This window comes from Pelobates fuscus, chromosome 4, assembly GCF_036172605.1.
Source record: "Pelobates fuscus isolate aPelFus1 chromosome 4, aPelFus1.pri, whole genome shotgun sequence".
Taxonomy (NCBI): Eukaryota; Metazoa; Chordata; class Amphibia; order Anura; family Pelobatidae; genus Pelobates; species Pelobates fuscus.
In genome coordinates, this window is record NC_086320.1 from 258,052,902 (window position 1) to 258,078,771 (window position 25,870).

A 25,870-nucleotide genomic window follows, 5' to 3' on the forward strand; every position below is an offset into this window, starting at 1 on the left:
CTGCAATATTTACCTTGCAGGGTTAACTCCTCCTCTAGTGGCTACTAGACAGCCACTAGAGGGCTACTAGATAGCCACTAGAGGGCACTTCCGGGTTCATAGCACAAAAGTGTGCTATAGCGTCGCTGGACGTCCTCACGCTATGTGAGGACCGCCAGTATCGCTGAAATCCCCATAGGAAAGCATTGAAAAGCATTTTCTTTTCAATGCTTTCCTATGGAGAGGTCTAATGCGCGTGTGCGGCATTGCCGCGCATGTGCATTAGGTCTCCCCCGCCGGCGGCCGCACATGCACAATGGGGAGGAGCGTGGGTGGACCCTAAACCAACGCCGAGGGAAATCGGCACTGGATACAGGAAAGTCACTGAAGGGGTTTTAACCCCTTCCGCAACTTGGGATGGGGGTGGGAGGGAGAGGGGACCTGCAGAGCCAGGAAAACGATTTGTTCTCCTGGCACTGGAGAGTCCCTTTAAACAAGTGATTTAATGTGTAAATGTTAGAGAATAAAGCAGTGAAACTGCATGGGAATTATCTAAACCACTTTATTAAACAGACACTATTGGCACCAAAATGACTATAGCTTAGATTTTGGTGTATAGATCTTGCCCATGCAATTGTCTGCCATTTATGAGTTAAATAACTTTGTTTACACCTCCCTAGTCATACCTTCCTCCATGTGACTTGCACAGCCTTCCTAAAGACTTCCTGTAAAGAGAGACCTGCAGGGTTATTCACTTAAAGGGACACTATAGTCACAGAACAACTACAGCTTATTGAATTTGTTATGGTGAGTAGAATCATTATCTTCAGGCTTTTTGCTGTAAACACTGTCTTTTCAGAGAAAATGCAGTGTTTGCATTACAGCCTAGTGATAACTTCACTGGCCACTCCTCAGATAGCTGTAAGAGATCCTTCTTGGGTCATGGCTGCCTAAAATGAATCCAAACATTCAGTATCTCCACCCTCTGCATGCAGACACTGAACTTTCCTCATAGAGATTCATTGATTCAATTCATCTCTATGAGGAGATGCTGATTGGACAGGGCTGTGTTTGAATCATGCTAGCTTTGCCCCAATCTGCCTCCTTGTCAGTCTCAGCCAATCCTATGGGGAAGCATTGTGATTGGATCAGGCTACCACTTCTGATGATGTCAGCAGACTGCTTGTTATGCTGAGTCTAACAGCATGCAGAGTTACAGCTTCAGGCTTGAATACAGTAAGATTTTTACTATATTTAAGGAGGCATCAGGGGCCCAGGGGGGCTAGATGGTGGTTTTAACTCTAAAGGGTCAGGAATACATGTTTGTGTTCCTGACCCTATAGTGATCCTTTAACATAAATTTTTCTCAGAATTAACACGATTGATTTCTCACTGCATTTGGGAATTTGCACATTTACTAAAACCAAATGCAGTCAGGATTCGGTCAGTCGCAAGTCTGTAAACATAGAAACATAGAAACATAGAAACATAGAATGTGACGGCAGATAAGAACCATTCGGCCCATCTAGTCTGCCCAGTTTTCTAAATACTTTCATTAGTCCCTGGCCTTATCTTATAGTTAGGATAGCCTTATGCCTATCCCACACATGCTTAAACTCCTTTACTGTGTTAACCTCTTCCACTTCAGCTGCTGTAACACTGGTTTGTATGAATTTGTAAAATCATTAATTTCTGCATCCGAACCAATTTACAGCACTGGAATCAGAGATTTATCAACAACCACATGGCGGCCACTGATAAACCGAATGTATCCAGTATGTTTGCAAATTATCATTCACTTGCTTTTTGCAAGTGAATTGATCATTTGAAGAACAATTTTCCCACTGGCAGTGCCAGCAGACAGGAGACAAATAGTAAAAAAATCCTTGGCTGTGCAATGGTTAACTATGTGACAGCCTGCCAGCCACAATATTTAACAATAATAAATTAATAAATAAATATATTAATAAACATGCCAGCATGTGGTGGCCCTAATATTTATGAAATAAGGGGGATTTATTATCCCGTCCCTTGGCCCTCACCGCCGGCTGGTGAGTGAAGGCCCTAATAGTTAAAATGAAGGAGGACCTACTGTTGGCATGTGGGAATTCTAATTAATTAAATTAAACATGCAATTGTTCACACAATCTCAATCATACAACCCCCCCTCCAATATAGCCTCTGCCTACTCCCTTCTCCCTAATAATGGCAAGGAGGGGGCCAAAATACCTAAACATTATACTTACCATCCCAAGTCAACTTTCTTCTAATCCTTCTGTCCTCCAGACCACAAAAAAGCCTAATAAAAACCCATATTTCCATTGCCACTAATTAAAAGAAAAAAGCTAAGATTGCAAAAAAAAAAAAGACTTTAGTGAATAGTGAATAACCCTGCTAATTGCACATTCTGTTAAATTTAGAATGTATTATCTCCTGCTCTATTAATAGCCTTCTAAACCCTGCAGGAGTCTTCTGTGTTACTAATGAGCAAGAGAACCTTGTGATATGAAATGTAGAGTGTTATGGTAATTTACGGTTCAGTACGATTTCATGATTTCCACAGGTTTCTGTGATTTGGCTATCCCTTCAAATATCTAATTTCTGATAAATCTTTTTGAAATTGCTTTGAGTTTGAGTTCACTATGGTGAGCAAAATCAGAAAATGAACACTGAATTTTCAAAAGGCATTTGCAAATTTAACGCTTCATTTCTGTTATTTGAGATGAGAGCAAGGTCTTGTTTGTGAATAGACCTATTATGTTGCAAAACAGTAAACCTAATAGTAGCATATGGATATATTAATAAGTTACCAAAGGTAGCATTGATTTTATTGGAATGGTTTATATTTTCTTTGATTGAATTTGTATATCCAGAGAGCTATATGATTTTAAGCAAAAATATTGTTGATAAAAAAAAACCACTAGTAATCATCCTTCTTTTTTGCCTTATTATTTTGTAACTCATTTAGTAATTAAAACCTACAATAACTCCTATGTCCAATGAAATTGTGGTTAGCAGTGACACATTTCACAGATAATTGCTCATTTAAAACTGTCAATGGAAGTATAGTGCAGGTCAGAAATGCTATTTTCACTTTGAGACAAATGGGAATTGTGGGAGCATAAGACAGTCCTCAAAAGAAAAAGGTTAAAAGAAATACAGCTATTAGATCAACTTGGCCAAATTAAATATTGTATGCAATTATATTTGCTTTTTATATTTGACTATCAACCACTAGATGGAGACAAATGATAATAAAAGATTGAATAGAAAAACAAATACACACAAGTCATTACTGCACTGTAAAAGATAATATGAATCATATCGTTTTTAATCAATTCTTTATATTTAATGCTGCAATCTAAAAATAAAATACGTATTCTACATAATATCCTGCTGAGTTTTATTTTTTCTTACTTACATGAGATATTTATACACTGATTCAAATATATTGTGTTAAAAATTAAAGAAAATATTACTGAGCATTATATATGTTCTTAGTTTTGATTCTTCTCTTCATCTTTCAGGGTTATGAAACAAGGTAATTTAAGAATGTTTTACAAAATATATTGTCCTTACCTATTTGGGATTGAGCAACCATAGTTGAATTGCGGTCACACAGTGGAGAGAAAGGAAGACCAAGCTCTGCTTCTTTGTCACCCTGAATGGATGATAAAGTGCATAAGTTATTGATATCTAAACATATTAAATAAAAAACAAATACATAACACTGTAACATATGCACTATAAAATTAATCATGCTATTCTCATGGATTTTCAGTTTGGACTTTAATATCTTACACTCTTTTCAATTCAATAAGCGAAATCTCTCCAGATGAATGCAATGTTAAACAATGCATTTGACAAGTTTTAATATAAACTCAATGACTACTTTATTATAGGGACACTATAGTCACCAGAACAACATTGGCCCATTGAAGCAGTTTTGGTGTATAGATCATTCCTCTGAAGTCTCACTGCTCAATTCACTGCCGTTTAGGAGCTAAATCGCTTTTGTTACTCTTTATGCAGCCCTACCCACTCCTCCCCTGTCTGTGACTGACACTGCCTGCATAAAAACAAAATGCTCTCATTTTCAATCACATGTAGCTTGCTTTAAAATTGTGTATCTCTGACATGACATGCCACTAACAGGAGCTGCTCTCTGCTTAAAAGCGTGGGGTGTGGGTGTAAGCAGATTATAAAAGTGCCAACTAACCCCTTAAGGACCAAACTTCTGGAATAAAAGGGAATCATGACATGCCACCCATGTCATGTGTTCTTAAGGGGTTAAAATTTTAAAAAGGCCTCACTCTTTAAAGCATAAAGCTTTTCAGCAAGCTACAGTGCTTTATGGATCTAGAGTGTCCCTTTAAAATAATAACAAAATATATATATATATATATATAAAGAAATATTCTGTGACATACTTTCCATTAGTCAAAATATCCTCAGCATAGCCCTGATTTGAAAACTATGCTGACTTGTCACAAGTCATAATACAATATTTCCAGAACTACACTCAAACCTTTTGCAACAAACAAATAAAGATGCTGGTGTAGAATCATAGGAGTGGGGAGATAGAAGCAATAACGGGAGGGCTAGTATATGAATACCACTTATCTATCTATATCTTGAGTCTCAAGGTTTTATTTGCAAGACTGTTTTTATTTTCTCTTCTATTATGCTATATGGACATTCACACTATATTGTGATCCCCATTTTTCATTCTGCAGAATACATCTGTAATTCCAGTTAATCTTACTCGCAGAACCTGTACTTTGGGAGTACTTATACAGAAGATTTATGTAATACGTCTCAGGGTTTTGTCTCCAAGTCATTTTTATTTTTTCCTCACATTCAGTGTTAGAGGCATCCTATTCCATCATACTCTTGTCATTTTGCTTTGTAATGTGTAGCTGCAGTAGGCAACCTTCTGCTGATTAACCTGTGCTGTCAGCAGGCGTACAATATACATAACAATTCAATAATAGTACATTGCTAAAATAAACATATCAGGAATTCCTAGGATGTCATATGCAGCATATTTGTGTTTTAAAAAAACTAATCAAAGCAATGTCAGGTGTAGACATGCATCTAGCAGTGTTTCCTCCATGATGGGGAACTCCTAGAATGTGAATTTCATTACACTGTATTCTGACATGGCTTGTGAAGACAATAAAGGCCATGCCAGAATACATGGTGTACCTAGTTTGTATGTCACATACGTAAAAGGCTTGTGTATAGTAAACAGTAATGCAACTTTAAGACATTTTTGGAAAGGTAGCCCTCCTGCAAAATAACATGTGGAATTGAATACAATAGATAGAGAGATAATGGACATAATATACAAAGTATGAGGATGCAGGCATTAAGTTGGCAGATATGGAAGAAAAACATAACATATATGAAAGGAGAGAATAACACAACATGGCTGTTGACATGAAGAGGATTGAAAACAGGGGTGGTTACAAAAAGGAGGTAAGAAGGGGGTGGCTTTTTAATTCGAGGTGAAATAAATAGAATGATGTATTCATAAAAGTTAAGATAAAGGATAGTATAGGAAATATTTAGGGCTACTGACAACAATGTACGTTTTCCTATGCTACAATGTTATGAGATAATGTATGAGACTGATATGGTATCAATTACATATATAGCTAAGGAGGACAAGCTGTAAAAGCATCTAAAAGAAGATTAAAGTCAAGAACCCTATAGGGATTGAGCCACCCTTTACCCTTTACTAGCATTCTTTATATGCAGTAATTCAAGGCCTGCACTTTAGGTAGTGGGATATTTTACCACGAGTAATAAAACATGGAAACCGACTTTCCACTGTGCTCCAGAATGACCCATTACAGGTTGTTGATGTTCAGTTCTGATGATTTGTGAGTCAAAGAACGGTGTTTGACAAAATAGCAGTATGTGTAGGGGCAATGTCATCTTTTAAAGTTGACTATAGGGTGCACACAGTTCTCATGACCCATGACGATTATTCATTCAGGCTTGCAAGAGACACAGATTAATTCAAGTATGTTTTATTTATTTTTCAAATTAACTTGTTGTTTATAACGGGCATGTTGGAGTAACAACATAATTTGCCATATATACTGAAAACCAGTTTAATGCTCGTCTGTGTGTTTGCCGTGTGTACAAAATAGTGAATGACAGACTTGCCTTAACCTCTGTCTTAGTACTGCTCTCAATGCACAGTTCCTGTTGTGATTTGGTTATATTTTTTATTAAATTCCGTCCTAATTGTAAAGGCTAAACTTAAAGCATTTTATATTTTATTGCAGTGATTAATTGCAAATAATATGATGACAAGTAGAGAAAAAACCTTAAACACTGTACAATTGTTTTTATTTTTGTTCATATTTTGATGCTAAATTTTTTTAAATGCCTATAAACAACAAGTAACTAGTGGAATATTCATGACATTTGTGTCATGGTAGAGACCAGTGGTGCAATATATCTTTTGCAATACAAAATGTCATACATCACTTGGTTTTTAAAATGTTTTGGTACACATTTCTTACAGCTCCCCGAGAAGGTTAAGTGTGGCTGCTGCTTATTGAGAGGAATAGAGAGGAAGCACAGTTATCAGCAGGGAAACTGTCTCTGCTGGTAAAATACCTCACGATTAAATTATTCTGTTGTGGGTCCTAAAGGCAAGACCAATCAGGGCCTTAGGCCATTAGGCGCTCTGTGTGAAAAATCTTTATAGCGCCCCCCATCCTCCCCAGTCCTACACCTTCATCCATGTATGTGTGTGTAGTGTTTTAATAGGGGATTTATTAAATTAATAATGCTTTGAAAACAAATAGTCATTCCCCCTTCCCTGTTACCTTGCAGTAAGGGGTGAATGTTGACCTCTGGTGTTCCAGTGTTCTGGGAATCTGGTCTGCACCCTTCACCAGGTGCAGACAATGAGTAATTGTCTCAGGCATTTACAATGTCAAGGCTTTCCTCTGGTAATCCGTAGCAACACACTGATTGGCCAGAGTTTGGAAGACAGCTACTTATGGTCTGCAGCTAATGGAAGTGCAGTTCGAAGGAAACAGACTGCTTCTCATGCATTTCAGAGTGGCAGAGTAAGTATGTCACATAATACTGTGATAAACAGTTACATCCAGACAGTCACACACACACTCAGTTACAGACAGAAAGTCACACACAGACTCAGTTGCAGGCATACAGTCCCACAAACAGGTACTGGCAGACAGTCACACACACACACTCAGTTACAAGCAGACAGTTACACATGCTCAGTTACAGGCAGACAATCACACATGCTTAGTTACAGGCAGTCAGTCACATAGACAGGCAGACAGCTACACACAGTTGCAGCCAGACAGTCACACACGCTCAGTTACAAGCAGACACTCACGCACAGAGGCGCAGGCAGACATGCACACACACAAACTCAGTTACAGGCAGACAGTCACACACACAGTTGAAGTCACACACAGTTGCAGTCACACATACAGTTGAAGTCACACACACAGGCACAAACAAAGGCACAGTTACAGTCACACACAGTTACAGTCACACGGCTACAATCACACACAGGCAGACAGTCACACATACACATAGTACAGTCACAGACAGTTACAGTCACACACACAGTTACAGTCACACACACACACAGTACAGTCACGCACAGTTACAGTCACACAAAGGCTGTCACACTCGCAGTCAAACACAAGCAGTCACACTCACACAGTAAAGTCACACACAGTTAAAGACAGATACACAATTAAAGGCAGACAGTCTCACACAGCCAGACATGAACACACACACACACACAGGCAGACAGTCACATACACACACACCTCTTTCCATTATGGCTGGAAGGGGGGGGCAGTGCCGCTCCTGTAGATTAGTTGTTGTGGAAGCAGGGATTCCATCCTGCTTCCCCCTACCTGTGCAGCTGTTACCAGGGGGTTCTGGTAGGTTTTAGCCCTGCCTCCTCAGCCTTGCAATAAGCTCCACCCCACCACACATTAAGCTCCGCCTCTGATGTCTCTCTATTTTTTTCATAGACTCGTGGTCGCCATGTGTGACCTGTCTCGGCCGCATGGCGCCCCTTGCTCCAAGGCGCCCCATGCGGCCGCACAGCTCGCACACCCCTAAGACCGACCCTGAGGCAAATTATGATGGAATAATTCCACCCTTAAGGGGTTAATAAGATACATTGTTTCCTATTTGTTTTTTTTATTTATGACAATTAGTTGATAAACCCATTTATTTTAATTTATCTTATTTATAAAAATGGTATTTAAAGTTTATTCTCAAATCTTAGTACTTATTATACATAAAAATGCATATTCTGACATACCTATTAATTTTCATGGTGTTATTGGATTGCTTTGTATTTAGTTTGCTAGGTACGACCTTGCAACTATTACAGAATTATTTACTAATACTTCAATTGTTGGAATTAACCAGGGAATTTCACATTTTAGGGCAAAATAATTGAACTGGAAACATAGCTGGATAATCTTTTCAGCTATTTAGAAAATCCCTGGTAGATGCCTGGCAATTCACAGTTTAGTGAATAGCCCTTTAAGTGCAAAAATAATAGCTTTTTTAACTTAACTTTACTGTCTGTACGGTAGTTCTATGCAAACTGCCATGAATGCCTTTTCATCACCCACTGATACTATTTCGACCTCTACTGCCAATACACTGTGTCCTCCTTATAGAACACCCATGGGACAGACAAATATGTTCATATGAACAGAATGTACTGAAAGCGGAAATAGTTCTACATGAAGAATATATTCATGAGGTTAGATTGATGAAGGCTGAATAATATGTACTGCACTTCTTCCACAACAAAATAATTTATTTATTTAATATATTTATTTATTTTATAAAATAATATTACTCTGTGGTTCTTGTTCTCTGAAGTTTATCTTTCTACACTGTATATCATGAAGTGTCATAGGTCAAAATCCAAGGTCAATCTGGCAATCTAAGAAAAATCTTAGATATTTTACAAAAATATATAGCATGTTACTATAATTAATATGGTTGTATTATCTGTTAAAGACAAGCTAAATAAATTGCTTTACAGTTTTTTCTTTTATGTTTCAGTTTAGATAGTGGTTGGAAATCATGTATATATCCATTTCTTTCTAATCATACTCAAGACAAATGCACAGCTAACATAGAATTGAAAGGTGTTGATATCATGTGGGCTTTGTGTCTTTATAAATATTACCATAGAAATAATATTTACTGTACAGGGAGGGAAGCATGAAAAATAAATAAATAAATAAATAAAAGAATATTCCAGGCACCTTAACAACTTAATCAGAATAAGGTTGTAATGATGCAAGGAGATCTCTGGTGTCAGCTTACCTTCAGCAGTTAAATCTTTAAAAATGGTTTATTCACAGAATATTTAGTCCAGTGCCCATCAGCTCTACCAAGCAATTTCCGGTTATGTCTGAGGCTTCAAATAGGAAGCCTTGGACTTGGCACCAGATACTGTAAGCATTTGCTGATGCTTTCAGCCCTGTGACATTTCAGAATTGATACACACGTACATTCTGGGCATGCAGCCTTCTTAAAACTCTGTGTTCCTGCCCTCATTTGTGATTCCCAATAGCCCATTCTTTGTTCCGTGCATTCTCTGCTAAACCAACCCAGCTTGTTTATGATGTTTATCATGTTGTTTATCATGATCTCTCTACTTCTAGACCCGGCCTGGCCTTACATTTTTGTTTATTTCTGAATCCTCTGACCTTTGCTCATTTCTTGACTATGCTGTTTTCATTTACTATAAACAATGTTTTTGTCATTTCACTGGACTTTTTTTTAAGGTTTTTGCCAAATATCCTGTGAGAGGACTGAAACATTGACTTTCCTGTAATTCACATATGATGGCACAATATAGGAGTACATTTTGACACACTTTCTGTCCCCTGAGTGCACTCTATTAGGGTGGATATCTTTTGGCACTGAGAACACGGAGATCTCGATTGTGGATCCAGGGGGCTTATGTATAATATAACTAAAGGTACTGGGAGATCCCATCTGTCTTGAACCCCCCAAATAACTTTTACTACATGTTTTAACAAAGTTATAGTTTGATACCAACTTTTTATGTGATTTCAAATATCTACATTCCCATTACTGTATTTTATTAAATATATGGTTTGTGCTAGCAACTTTAGTTAAATCTAACTTTCTTCTGCGTGTGACTTCAGAAAAAGTTTGCCTAGTATAGAGAGCAATTATTGTTTAATGCAAAGCAATGATATGACGCTATGAGAAAATTTCAGGAACTATATAATATTCTAAGAGCAAAATATACTGTCTATTTAAAGTTGCTGGTCATGGTTCCATTTTTTTTTTACATGGTCCTGTTAATAATGAACTTTATTTCTTTCTTTATAAAATATTTTACCCTAAAGGATACATTGAGGTTTCTCTCATTTTCAAGTATGTATTTGATGTTACATTGTAAGTGTCAGCATGCGGTAGTGGTTATACTGGCAGGAGTGACTAGACACCCTCCCATTGTAAGTAGTCAAACTGTTTGTGAATGGTTTGACCCCTGGAAATGCTGGTAACCTCATCCTGGTAACCTCCTTTTGTGTAACCAGAACCTCTACTCTGAGCTAGCCCAGTAGTGCTTAACTAATTGACTGAAAGCACTCATCTGGCAACCTCAGTCAGAAAGCTGATCCTGAACTGCAGGGCTTAAATCAGGGGAGTTAATGGAAACTTCTTCCCTGGACTTTCAAGATCCAGAGAAAGAGATGATTGGCCCCTGACAGTCCCACGGGTAAGTTGTCAAGGAGTGCACAAATCTTTTGTATGCTTAAACTGAAAGGGTGCCAGGACACCCTGGTACCATAACCTATACAGAATGCTGTAGGTGTAATGGTGCTTGGAGTGTGTCTTTAATAAAACAAATGTACTAGTGTTGTAGAATTATTAACCCCTTATAACCTATATCCATTATTAGGCCCCTTATAAACTATATAATCCTTACTGGGCCCCTTTTAATACTATATTCTCATATTCAGCTCTCATGCCTCGTAGTTTAAACTTTACAAGATTCCTTTGTTCGTAGAAACAGCATGTCAGCAGAAAATGCTAGAATCTTCTGATTCAAAGAACACACTGTAGCAGATAGTATTGATAGAGTGTATAATTGCCAAAGAGGCCTTTAGAATACTGAGGATACTAACCTTGAAAGACTAAAGGTACCAGCTACTCTTTATGGATAGCTGCCAAAATGCCCCCTCCCATCGAGAGAACTCCTCGTGCTAGCAAGATGGCGCTGAAATCTGGAGGAGAACTTTATGACGTCAGTTATGATGTAAGACGTAACACCCAACAGGGAGGGCATTTAACTAACCACTTCTTCTCTACGCCAATTGACAATGTCTATTTGCTTATATCTTGATTTTTACAATGATGTAATTCTACCTTTAAAAAGGGCTTGCAAGCCTGCTTTTGTTCAGATGCTAATAAATTTCCTGAAGTGCTTTTAACCTGAACTCCGTGTGTCAGTGTGAATTTACTTCTGCGTATACGCAATTTAAACATCTCTAATTTGGACAGGAACAGATAGTCATTCAAACTTCTTTGTTTGCTTAAAAGATTCCCTTATCACTAGCATGCATCTCTTCCAGTACCTGTCTGAAGAACTCTTCTAGAAGTGACATTGTCCACCGATGATGGAGGTCCCAGTTCTTTGCTGGATGGCTTATGTCTGCTGTATGCAACAATAGGGATAAGGCTTTCGGCTTGTCAATCCTGTAAATTCAAATGACTGGGCAAGTTAATGCTAGTGAGCAGAAAATACAGTAGTTATTCTATGATAGTCTATTAAATACTAAACTGTGGCTATTAAAGTAAAACAGTCACTTCATGTTAAAAGGCACATGCTAACAGCTTTTTTTTTTTTTGCTCAAATCTTTTTAGTTTTGCTCAAATCTTTTTAGTTTCTGTGCAGAAAATAATGTTTTGCAGAATGTTGCAGCATAAGAATGGGATGTCCAGAAACTACTTTTTAGGATACAGAGGAAATGTAATAGCATATTGTGCAGGGGGGGAGAAGGAGGAAGGGGAGACACAAATATAGTATGTGATAAAAATATAAAAACAGATAATATAGTAAAATATTAAAATACCAAACAAGAGACTGTACAAAACAGTGACTTTTTTAACATTGAATAGAGGTATAGAAATAAGGTGGATAAGAAAATATAACTAAATACGTATCTGAGTGCTCCTTCTTTAAACTCCCTTTAAAGTCCAAATAGAGTCCAAAACATAGCCTTTATGGTTGCAAAAGCTTAGCGGTCAAGGGCATAATGGTTGCTGTGCTCAAACTTGTTTGCTGAAATAACACTGTACTTAAAATGCAATCATACAAAAAGTACTATGGACTGCATGTTATGTTTTTAAGTATACTGAGGCCACCAATTGGATACTTTTGTTTCTACATTTGATCAATCTTCTAAAAGTTATCCAGCCATCCAGTGCACATTGAAGGTACACTAAGGACACCTAATGGATATTGATATCATTACACATGGTAATTTTCTGTAATTGACTAGATCACAGGTTTTATGTTAAATTCCATTTTAAGTTCTATAATATTTCAGCAAAGTTTGGGTACAGCAACCATTCTTCCCTTGGCTGCTTAGCTGTTGCAGCCTTATAGTCCACAACAGCACCTTATCTTGGTTTGCTATATTTTGTACTCTATTTCGACTTTTGTGGGACTTTTTTGATTATTATTATTATTAAGTTGGACTTGAATACGTATTTAGTTATATTTTCTTATCTACCTCATTTCTATACCTCTTTCTTTTTTGTGTGTGTTTGTTTTCTACAGTATCTTGGTTGGTATTTTACTATTTCCTGTATTACCTGTTTTAATATTTTTTATCACATTCTGTATTAGACCCCCTCCCTGGTCTTCTAGCAATCTAGCATATTATATTATTAATTGTTTTCTATATCTTAAGTAGTAGCTCCTGGTCATCCCACTATTAGTGTTCCGTTCATCTAGTTTTGTATACAGAACTGGTGAATCCTGATTCAGTTGAGCACTATTTAGCATCCTTTTTTTACATTCCCTAACTTATTAGGGAAGTACTTCCAATTCTAAAGCCAGAAATACTTCCTTATTAAATGTATGCACACAGACTCAGGCCCAACAGCATTGAGTGAGCTGTTTTTAATACACAATCTGCCTGCAGGCAGTCAGAGAAACTGAAAACAGGTAGTAGTACCAATACCCGATCTCTCCCTTGGTTCTACTTCTAATGATGCTTGATTTAGAGTTCAGATAATTCAAGCCGTGTGCATACCTTTGATTTAAAGTTTTTTTTTTTTTTTGGAGTATGGGGACGTGACTAGAAGAAGGCTTATGGTGCAGCATTAAGCAAAACATTCATTTTTGTTTATGCAAAAACCTTTTGAGTATGCAAAAATACAGCATATTAATGCACTACGGTTATATTGGGGCCCAGAGTGTCCCTTTAATGTGATTTAGTTTGGTTAGAAAAATAAAAATAGATAGCAACAATGTAATATATTTCACATCCTGCAAAGCTAGGAAACTATATTTAAAAAATAGTGTATGTATCTGCATATGTGTCAGTCTGTATTTGTGTGTGTCAGTGTATGTATTTGCATGTGTATCGATGTTTGTGTGTGTCAGTGTATGTATCAGTATATGTGGATCAGTGTGTGAATTTTTGCATCTATGACAGTATGTGTCAGTGTTACTGTCTATTTTTGTTAATCTGTGTGTGTATCTCTTGTAGTATATATGTGTATATTTGTCTAGAGGCATCTGTGTGACAGTGTATATGTGTTTCTGTGTACGGCAACCGGCCCCTGTAGGTGTGTGGCAGTACATATATACTTGTGAATACACATTTGTCTGCAATCACCAATATTACACAAAAACACACTCCTGCATTCAAACACCAAAACTGTACACAAAACAGTCCTGCATTTGAACGCCAACACTACACACAAACAGATCCCCTGCATTCAAACATCAGCATTATATACAAATAAATAAACATTCACACAAATATACTCCATACATAATCACACGTACATTCACAGATACTTTCCAGACATTTCTCATGTGTTTGAGTTATCATCCGTTAGAGGTGGATAAGATATCTTTCTCACAGTACTACAGGGGACTTAGGGCTAATAATGCAATTATGCCAAAATAAGACCCATGACTTTTCAGGACCACACTAAATTCCAGCCACTTCCTGAAAGTGCCCCTGGCATATGTTAACCTAACCTCACAGACTGGGCAATAAAGGGGAATTTCATATATATATATATATATATATATATATATATATATATATCATATATAATAACATTAAAAAAACAGCTTCTGTTTAGGAAAAAAAAATATTAAAAATATATGTTCTCATTTTGAAGATTGCCCCTGCCTGTATGTCAAGTACACACACACAAACACACATAAGGATATATGCATGCTTCGATTTTTGTGGTAATGATTATTCGGGAAATATTTTTTCTAAGCAGTTCCTCAGCCCTTCAAATCTATTTTGAAACATACAGACTACAATTTTAGAGATAGCTTCTAGTTCTTACAAGAAATCTTTGATGTGAATAATGAAGAAAAAAACACCAGGCTTTCATATAACCTTTTTACCACACAACATCACAAGGTTGCTTACCCTTCTGGCTGCTGTAAAGCATTCTTCATTGCTTTGATTTGTTGGAAGTGACAGGACATATCCGTGGCTAACACCATCTCAATCACCAGAGCCCGAAATTCCCTTTAGCGTTGTCATAAGGCAGAAAGTAAAAGAACGTGTAAGACATTATTTTTCTTCTGCATTTGCTAATTATTAGTGACATTTCCACTGCCAACCATATGTGTCATAAAACCCTTCCAGATAGCTCTATTCCGAGAGAGGTAAGCTCAGTCTTTTCAAATATCAAACCCAGTGTGAGCAAGTTAGTCAGTAGATTAACTCTGACTACGATAAATTCCCGAGGGGACCACAGAATATTTTAATAATGCATTTTCAATGAAAAAAAAAAAGAATAAAATATGAAACAGTCAAAACCAGACCTAACTGCCATTTAATATGCATGGAAGAATGTGACTTTTCTTGATTTAAGGGCAGAAGTAACAGGTTTATTTTCAACTTGCAATATATGACTAAAGGGAGCATTTTTGATATGTAGCCAGCTTTTATGTGACATTTTTGCCATGATTGTGTGTTTGTGCATTCATAGCAAGTAATTAATTTTAGTAAGTACTGGTGTTTATAAGACACTGTCAGTTTTCCCGTATTGTGTTTTTTTATGATTTCTTAAATTGATGGATGTATTTAGAGCCACAATTGGCTGACCTGGCTAAGTAAATATATTGTATATATCCTTTCTTTAGTAACTTTGCACTGCAAGTAGCAATTTTATAACATGACAGGAGGCTTTGTATTTTGCATAAACTCTCTTCACTAAAACTCCAGCACAGATTTAACAATAAAGTTTAGCGAAAAAAACATTGCAACAGGGTGTAAAAGGCCCCTCCCCCTGTATCACTTCCTCTTTCTTTGCTGCTCCAGCCAAGGCACAGGTCAGAGTAATTTGCTCCACACTGTTCATTTATTGTAATAGCTATTTGCACTGTATTTGAACATTTGTGTATTGATATCTATCCCTGCTCCCTTTTTACCTGCTTTACCCCTTATGTTGGTTTAATATTGCTTTATCTGTGTTTTCTGCTGACCCTGTGTTTCCCCTGTCACTATCCTCTCTACTCACAGCGTTCTGGGCTTCAAGGCAAGGGTACTGGGGGGTGGGGGGAGCGAGGGGGCGCTTTGCCATACCGGCAGGCAAGGCATATTTGCATGCGAACTTCGGCCGTCTTGGATGTCGCGGTACCGCGAGATTCACGTCGGCCATCTTGGTTTCGCCAGTTCGTGATTCCCATTCTTATATGTAAACATCACTGTTCCCTGAGGTGTGTGCACAGTGGAGGTATAAATAGAGGTACAGGATGTTTACTCCATGATTGTGGATTATAGGTGCTGCTTAAAAGTGTTCAGCTCTCTCCTACACTCACTAGGATATAAGCCCTCTCCATTAGGTCAACAGTATTCAAATACCATATGTGGGTGCACATAATTGAATATATTACAGGGGTGACCCTCAATGCTGGGTGACCCCCAAGCGAGTCTGGCACCAGTCCTAAGTGACATACATATACAGGGATGACCCCCTCCTACGCTGGATGACCCCCAAGCGAGACCTGCACAGGCCTTTTAGTGGCAAAAATACTACAGGGGTGACCCCCCCTACGCAGAGTGACCCCAAGCGAGAACTGAACAGACCTTTCGGTGGCAGGAATACTACAGGGGTGACGCCCCTATGCTGGGTAACCCCCAAGCGAGACTTTTACAAACCCTTCAGGGCGAACATTCTATAGGGGTGATCCCCCTTACAGCTGGGGTGACCAAGGCCCTACATATATATATATATATATATATATATATTTTTTGTGTGGGGGACTCCCTCTTCTCTATGCTACGACAATTTTGGGACTGCATTGAATAGATTTCAATATTCTATATATATTTAATGATACCATATGACACCTTAACAGGAATACCCTTATGATATCATTACCAGCCACCAGTAAATACTTTGTATTAAGGGTGACTCCCTTACTGCTACTGGAGTGACCCCCCACATACTGGAGTGCCTAAGTTTATGTGGTTACGTACTCAAGTGACAGGAATTCCCGCATTATATAGTTACCAACTGCCCGTGGCCACATTATATTAAGGCTGACCCCCAGGCTCACCATGCTGAAGGAAAACACTTGATAAATTGATGAAAGTTTTATATGTGATATATAGGTAAACAAAAAATAAGGATTGATGATAATGGCATAGAGCTTAATAAAGGGGGATTCTAACACCAAAACTACTAAATCTTAAAGATGTACATTGACCCTGTCCCTCTTTTTGGAAAATGTAAAACATTGTCATTTCTTGGACATGTCGGTGCTTGAATTTTTCCAGAGGTATTTCCTCCTTAAGGTTTAAAAACTTAAATGTGACGATGCTGAATGCATCCAGTTCTTCTCATAGATAAGCACTGGATTCAAGGCTTTGCTGTAAAAACATTTGATGGGTAAAACACAGGGATTGCTGCATTTGCTCCATAGGTCTCCAATGCTTTCTATGATAACTTCAACAGGAATGGGTCAGTGGCAGAGCGAAGACTGCCCCAGCACTGCAATAAAAGTATGTTTTGTAACATAAACTTTAAAAAAAAAAAAACAATGGTGGGAACCAGCAACCTAAACACTAATACAAATGTTAAAAATTACTTTAGAACAAGCATGTCAAACTTGCGGCCCACAATTAATATATTTGCAGCAGCCTGCTCTGAGGCCACTTTGTGCTGTGGCTGCGACTAGCCGCAAGACAGGAAAGATATTTCCTGTCTGATTTTTGCCTTCCCTGCCATGGCCACAAGAGGGCACAGTGGCTGTATGTCTACAGAGCAGGCCAGCCACTCCACCTTCCCTCCCACTCGCAGTGCCATAGGAGTGCCTGGCCTTCTTATACAGAGAAAAGCAGAGCTGGAACTGGAGGACAGGCAGCTCATCTAAAGGTAGGGGGATAGGGGTTCCTGTGTAGTGTGTTAAATTGAGGAGGGTGGGCAGTGTATTAATTGAGGGAGGGATGGGGCTAGTGTATTAAACTGGGGAAGTGTGGGGTAGTGTATTAATTTGAGCGAGGGAGGGGGCAGTGTATTAATTTGGGGGAGGGAGGGGAGAGTGTATTAAATTGGATGAGGTAGTGGGCAGTGTATTAGAGTGGTGGGAGAGGCAGGCAGTGTATTAGAGTAGTGGGAGGGGGGCAATATGTTTAAATGGGGGGCAGTGTATTAATTTGGGAGAGGAAGGCAGTATTAGAGTGGTGGTAGGGGGTCAGTGTGTTAAAATGGGGGGGCAGTGTATTAACTTGGGAGAGGGAGGGGGCAGCGTATTAAATTTGGGGAAGGAGTGGCAGCGTATTAGAGTGGTGGGAGGGGGCAGTGTATTAGAGTGGTGGGAGGTGGGGCAGTGGGGCAAATTGGGAAGGGAGGGGGCTGTGTATTCAATTAGAGTGGATGGAGGAGGGGCAGTGTATTAGATTAAGGGGCAGTGTATTAGATTGGGTGGAGGGGCAGTGTATAAGAGGGGAGGGGCAGTATATTGTATTTGGGGGCAATATATTAGAATGGGTGGAGAGGGCAGTGTATAAGATTGGGGTCTGCATGTAGGCGCTGAATGCTCCCCATGGAGATGCTGACTGGCCGCGCAGCTTTTTGCCACACATGCACAATAGCCTTCCAGTGCTTTCCTATGGGAAAGCATTGGATTGGCTGAGATCATCATGTTTGATTATCTCAGGGAAAGTGAAGAGCACACTCAATGGACTTCAAATCCAACAAGATAATGTCATTTGTTTTTGTTTTTTACAGCTGTGCAAAAGCATACATTCACCATTTCAGTCCTATTACTAAACTTTTCTTAATATGTCAAGGTAGTTGGAGTGAAACATTGGTTAAATGCAAATGCATAATAAATTTGCTCTTTTGTTTACTTTAAAGCCCTACGAGCGTGAAGACATCCAGTGTCACGCAACTTTTTTCTTTTTTTATACTGTACTTTTCTAAATAAATCTACGTTTCTTTGAAAACTGAAGTTTTTGTTTTTTTTGAGGGACACTTAAACTTAAACCTTGTTTATTTGGCCTGTGTAAGCCTTTGAGTTTGACATGCTTGCTTTAGAATAACAGTTCAGTTTCTACAGTTGGATGCAATTTATTTTTTACCAAACTGCTATTTATTTATTTATTTATAGTCTTTACTAGACTGGAGTCTATTACCTTGGTTGATATCTAGAGTAGCTTTCAACTGTTCTCTGTACTGTCGTACCATACTTAGTTTAGCCTTTTCCTTTCTGGTTTATTGTAGGCTATTGTTATTCAATTCCCAATAGCCAATATATTTATTATAGTCACCTGTGTACTCTTCGAGAGAAACAATTTCCTGTCCTGTTACTCTATTTACAGAGAGTGCAGAATTATTAGGCAAATGAGTATTTTGACCACATCATCCTCTTTATGCATGTTGTCTTACTCCAAGCTGTATAGGCTCGAAAGCCTACTACCAATTAAGCATATTAGGTGATTTGCATCTCTGTAATGAGAAGGGGTGTGGTCTAATGACATCAACACCCTATACCAGGTGTGCATAATTATTAGGCAACTTCCTTTCCTTTGGCAAAATGGGTCAAAAGAAGGACTTGACAGGCTCAGAAAAGTCAGAAATAGTGAGATATCTTGCAGAGGGATGCAGCACTCTTAAAATTGCAAAGCTTCTGAAGCGTGATCATCGAACAATCAAGTGTTTCATTCAAAATAGTCAACAGGGTCGCAAGAAGCGTGTGGAGAAACCAAGGCGCAAAATAACTGCCCATGAACTGAGAAAAGTCAAGCGTGCAGCTGCCAAGATGCCACTTGCCACCAGTTTGCCCATATTTCAGAGCTGCAACATCACTGGAGTGCCCAAAAGCACAAGGCGTGCAATACTCAGAGACATGGCCAAGGTAAGAAAGGCTGAAAGACGACCACCACTGAACAAGACACACAAGCTGAAACGTCAAGACTGGGCCAAGAAATATCTCAAGACTGATTTTTCTAAGGTTTTATGGACTGATGAAATGAGAGTGAGTCTTGATGGGCCAGATGGATGGATTGGTAAAGGGCAGAGAGCTCCAGTCCGACTCAGACGCCAGCAAGGTGGAGGTGGAGTACTGGTTTGGGCTGGTATCATCAAATATGAGCTTGTGGGACCTTTTCAGGTTGAGGATGGAGTCAAGCTCAACTCCCAGTCCTACTGCCAGTTTCTGGAAGACACCTTCTTCAAGCAGTGGTACAGGAAGAAGTCTGCATCCTTCAAGAAAAACATGATTTTCATGCAGGACAATGCTCCATCACACGCGTCCAAGTACTCCACAGCGTGGCTGGCAAGAAAGGGTATCAAAGAAGAAAATCTAATGACATGGCCTCCTTGTTCACCTGATCTGAACCCCATTGAGAACCTGTGGTCCATCATCAAATGTGAGATTTACAAGGAGGGAAAACAGTACACCTCTCTGAACAGTGTCTGGGAGGCTGTGGTTGCTGCTGCACGCAATGTTGATGGTGAACAGATCAAAACACTGACAGAATCCATGGATGTCAGGCTTTTGAGTGTCCTTGCAAAGAAAGGTGGCTATATTGGTCACTGATTTGTTTTTGTTATGTTTTTGAATGTCAGAAATGTATATTTGTGAATGTTGAGATGTTATATTGGTTTCACTGGTAAAAATAAATAATTGAAATGGGTATATATTTGTTTTTTGTTAAGTTGCCTAATAATTATGCACAGTAATAGTCACCTGCACACACAGATATCCCCCTAAAATAGCCATAACTAAAAACAAACTAAAAACTACTTCCAAAAATATTCAGCTTTGATATTAATGAGTTTTTTGGGTTCATTGAGAACATGGTTGTTGTTCAATAATAAAATTAATCCTCAAAAATACAACTTACCTAATAATTCTGCACTCCCTGTATTAATATTTTATTTCAACCTCTTTTTTTCAATAGTAGCAGGTAAGTAAGCAATATGTATTGTCCAAATGCAGAAGTGACCATGTTACCAGCTTATTCTACTCTTGCTCTCAATTCCTATTAATTATGCATATGGGACACTAATTTTATAACATGACAGGAGGCTTCGTATTTGCTTAAGACTTTCTTTACTTAAGCTTCACAGCAGCACTTTTTTACTTAGTAACAGGGTAACCAATCAGAAAAAAGATAACATGGCATAAAAGTCCCTCCCTGTGACGTCACTTCCTCTTTCTTTGCTGCTTCACACCAGTACAGGTCAGAGTGCCACTGTCTCCTACTTTCTGTGGGGTTTTCTGTGGTTCACTTATTAATTTTTCTGTCATCTGTTTTACATCATTCACTATTATTATATACGGTTATATTTGTTCTAATATTTCTTATCCTTGGGCTTTTATTTATCCATCTTATTTATCCTTTGCCTATACTTTCCTCACTATTGAGATTTTTATGTTTTTCACTACATCTAAATTCTATCTTTGGTATTCCGATTCTTTATAACTGTTTTTCTCCGTTTTCTAATATCTGTTTGCTACCTCTTTTAGTCCGGTTTGCGAGCGGCATTCTGTGCCCCGTTTTTCCCGGGCTTTTGGGCTGTGGAGAACGCCTCCATCAGCTCTCAGTGCGCACGGCGGCCATCTTGGATCTCGCACTCATCCGCGAGATCCAAGCGGCCTCCTCGTTCGCTTGTGCGCATGCGCGAGATCGCGGCGGCCATTTTCTTGGTTCCGCGATCTGCAATCTCTCCGGCCGTGCGGCGGCCATTTTTTGCCGCATTTCGCGGCGTTTTTTCATATTTAACTTACCTATATGATTAAATTCAAACATCCAAGTATACCTGCTCAGTACTATATATATATATATATATATATATATATATATATATATATATATAACTTAAAATTACAGGTTTAAGTGTTCTCTACTTCCCTCTACTCACCATAGGAGGGATTTTAAAATACCATTAGAACAACCACAATCCATTCCAGACTATCACCCCCTGGTGGAAATTTGTTTATACTACATTAACCTATATTCTCATTGAATAAACAATCCTTGATTATATTACTGAATACCTTGGAATACATATAGGGTAAATTCCCTGTCTATACCTTTGACTAAATACAACCCATACTTATACTGTGGATGGGTATAGGGAAAAATCCCTACACAAGATTTATGATTGCTGTTTACTTATACAGCCCATGATTGGCCCGCTTTGTCTGTGTCTCCATACCTCTATACGGGTCTGTATAATTATTCCCAGAGGTTATTTATGCTGGGTGACCCCCAGTTTCAGCTTGCACTGTGGATTTATAACATATTGTGTTATATGGTGACGGCCTTAAGATACATTCTAATGCTGGCCTATTCTGCCCCATAGGTCTCAACACTGTTGCTATGGAGGCTTCAAATCAAGACCAAAACCTGCAAGCAATTATAAATGCGGCTGTAGCCGTTTCACTAGAAAAGGCCCTGGCTCGGGTGCTGCCCATTGAGCCAAAGGATCCACAAATATCTGAACCCCCGCTTTCTGACGAAGAAGCGGTGGAGTCCGATTCCACAAAAATAAACCCTTCCAAACCCAATAAGAGATATTGGAAAGGGAATGGGCCAGAACCTCTCAAACGCAAGGGGAAAGAACCGGCGAAACGCCCCAAACAGTCAGACACTAAAGAGAAGCACTCAGTTCAGCCCACTCTATCGGAAGAGGAGGAAGATTCTTTCGACCTACACCCCTTAGCCATCCTAGATGAATGGCAAGCTGACCACTCCTCTGAAGATGAGGAAGACTGGCCCGAGACATCGTTTCAAGGAGCACCTCTCCTTCAAACTGCTATGGGAGATCTCACAACCGAAGATATGGTACCCAGTTCCAATCCTTCTGGGGACGCTGAATCCTTTCTGGATTCGTTTGGTCAACCTCTTTTCGACCCAAGACAGATCAGATACCCTCGATCATCTGAATGGTCACTCCCAGACCATCTCTCCAAGTATATACATTTTTGGATCAGGAGACCCCTAGACCGGGAAGTCCGCAAGCGCCTAAGAGCCGAATGTCCTAGACCTTCTCTACCGGACAAGGTCGCTGTCACCCCAGAGTTTGACACGCTGCTCTACACATATATGGCCAGATCCGGCCGTGACCCTAAAAAGAGCATTGAGCGCAGCTTGCGCCTCACGCAAGACAAAATGCTAGATATCCTGGGACCCCTGGCTAAAATTCTTCTACTGGCTGATGAAGCCCTTTCTAATGAAGATCCTTTAGACCCATCCGTGATAAGAGAATGGGCACTACGCTCAATTTGCCTGCTGGGCAATGCAAATACATCTCTCTGTACTGAGCGTAGAAAAGCAGTGCTGCTGCGTATGGATGCCAAGTTAGCTGACTTGGGAACAAAAGAATTGGGTCCCAAGGCCAAAGGCTTGTTGTTTGGAGAACCCTACATTAAAGAATTACATAAACATGTAAACTTATACGCCACACTAAACAAGGCGCAGTCATCCATGAAAAGGGTATTCCATCATCAACCCTCACGGGTTTTTGGCAGGGCTGGCCGTACAAGGGGTCGTACAGTCAGCCGCTTCTGGTCCACAAATCAACGCCAGAGAACCCCCACTTCATCATTCTTCCCCAACTATCAATCAAGGGGCTCCTACACCCAAAGGGCGGATAGGGGAAGAGGATACAGAGCCCGCGGACGCAACAGATACCCAACAGGTGAGATTCCCTATCTTTCACCTTTCTACTGTTTATCATGCGGGCAGGTTGTCACTTTGTGTAGACATGTGGAAGACGCTGTCTTCAGATACCTGGGTTCTAAACACAGTTCAAGGTTATTCCATAGTTATTCCATAGTTTCATTCTCTCCCTTCTCAAACAGGTTATCCTCTCTATCCAACAATGTCAAAATCTCAGAATCGTCTTCTCGATTCAGAACTACGTTCTCTTCTAACAAAAGGAGCGATTCAACCTGCTCCCCTCGACGAAGGCTTCCTCAGCTCCGTCTTCATGGTCAAAAAGAAATCTGGGGAATACCGCCCAGTAATCAACCTTCGCCAACTGAATACTTTCGTGGTTTACAGACACTTCAAAATGGAAGGAATACATCTCCTCAGAGACATTCTCCGACCAGGCGATTGGTTCACCCGACTCGATCTCAAGGATGCTTACCTCTCTGTATCAGTACATCCATCCAGTCGGCGTTTTCTCCGCTTTCCTTGGCACCACCGGATTTTTCAATTCACCTGCCTTCCATTCGGCCTGAGTTCCGCCCCGTGGTGCTTCACCAAACTACTCAAACCAGTCACCACACATCTTCGAGAAAGGGGCATTCGTTGCTTAATCTACCTCGACGACCTCTTGCTACTCTGCGAAGACGTATCCAGGCTGCGTTCACAGACGAACTATACATCTTTATTGATCGAATCTTTGGGGTTTGTCATCAACCAAGAGAAATCATCACTGGCCCCATCCAGAGTCATTCAATTTCTCAGCTTCGAGATCGACTCTTCAACCTGTGTTCTTCGCCTGCCTCAATCCAAGTTAACTGCGATCAGGAAAGAACTACGCAAAACGCTTCGTCAAGCAGATCTACCCCTCCGAGGTTTGGCTCGGATCGTAGGCCTACTTTCAGCTTCCATTCAGGCAATCTACCCAGGTCCACTACACTATCGGGCCATGCAACGCTTGAAAGCTCAATTCCTCCGGACCCACCCATCATACGATCAGAGGGTCCCGATCACCACCGAAGTGAGGGAGGAACTTTACTGGTGGCTCCGCCACATGTCTGCCTGGAACGGCAAGGCAATTTTCGGTCCCACTCCGGACTTCGTGGTGGAATCAGACGCGAGCCTTCTAGGCTGGGGCGCAACCTGCCATACATCATCCACCGGAGGACCATGGACCAACACAGAACATTCTCTCCACATCAATTGCCTGGAGTTAATAGCCGGCTCTTTCGCAATTCGCAGTTTGACCAATCATCTCTCAAACTGCTGCATTCTCCTTCGGATGGACAATATCTCAGCCGTCCAATACATCAACAAATTAGGCGGAGCCAGATCTCACATCCTCTCCGAAGTGACAAAGGACATCTTCGAATTTTGCTTCCAACGCAACATCACACTTCAAGCAGAATATCTGCCAGGGGAGACGAACGTTACCGCGGATTGGTTCTCCCGACATTGGAGAGACGCCAGCGACTGGCGCCTACACAGGACAATCTTCCTTCGCATCTCCAAACTCAGGGGCCCGTTTGTTCTAGATCTATTCGCCTCCCGGACGAATTTTCAAGTCCCTCGTTTCTTCAGCTGGCTCCCAGACCCAGAATGCTCGGCAGTGGATGCCTTCCTTCAGAGGTGGCCGACAACGGGAGCCTATGCCTTCCCTCCATTTGCGATGATCTCCAGAATCCTTCTTTAGGTTCGCAGACAACAGGTCATGCTGGTTCTACTCACCCCACTGTGGCGGGGCCAAGCCTGGTTTCCAGATCTCCTGGACCTCTCCTGTCGACATCCTCTACTGCTACCTCCATGGCCCAATCTCCTAGAGGACCCTCAAGGGAATCCTCATCCAATGATACTGCAAGACCACCTCCACCTAGTAGCTTGGACTCTTTCAGGGGAACCTGGCATTTCGGAGAACTATCGCAGAGAACTAAGGAACTCCTCTGGGATTCATGGGCCCCTGGCACCAGAAGATGCTACCTTTCCTCCTGGAACACTTGGTGCAATTGGTGCCTGGAACGGCATACCGATCCCCTTACTGCCCCTAGACAGTTCATATTGAATTTCCTCTCTCATCTATTCGACCTGGGCCGATCCTACCGATCCATCAACGTTGCCCGGTCAGCCATCTCGGCAGCCCACGTTCCCCTAGAAGGAACTCCAGTGGGCCAGGACCCGCTGGTTTGTAGGCTTTTGCGGGGCATTAAACTGGCTCGCCCTCCAACACCGAAATACTCCCATCTCTGGGACGTCAATGTCATGATTCACTTCCTGGAAACTTGGCCAAACAACGAGGATCTATCCCTCCGTCAACTCTCTGCAAAATTCACCCTGTTACTTTGCCTAGTGTCCTTCCGACGGGTATCGGATGTTCGAGCATTTGACCATGACGCTGTCAATTTTTCTCCAGAAGGTGTCACCTTTTTAGTATC

The 25,870-nt window shown here is 40.2% G+C and overlaps 1 protein-coding gene across 1 annotated transcript in view; it reads right to left on the reverse strand.

Annotated features, from left to right (window-relative positions):
- Positions 1-25,870, reverse strand: part of PDE1C (phosphodiesterase 1C) — an 888,281-nt gene that overhangs the window by 50,606 nt on the left and 811,805 nt on the right. The window contains exons 11-13 of the mRNA XM_063452062.1: positions 14,694-14,795; positions 11,640-11,760; positions 3,559-3,640 (exon numbers count right to left, since the gene is read on the reverse strand). Coding sequence (XP_063308132.1) covers positions 3,559-3,640; positions 11,640-11,760; positions 14,694-14,795 — 305 coding nt within the window. The remainder of the gene's footprint in view (positions 1-3,558; positions 3,641-11,639; positions 11,761-14,693; positions 14,796-25,870) is intronic.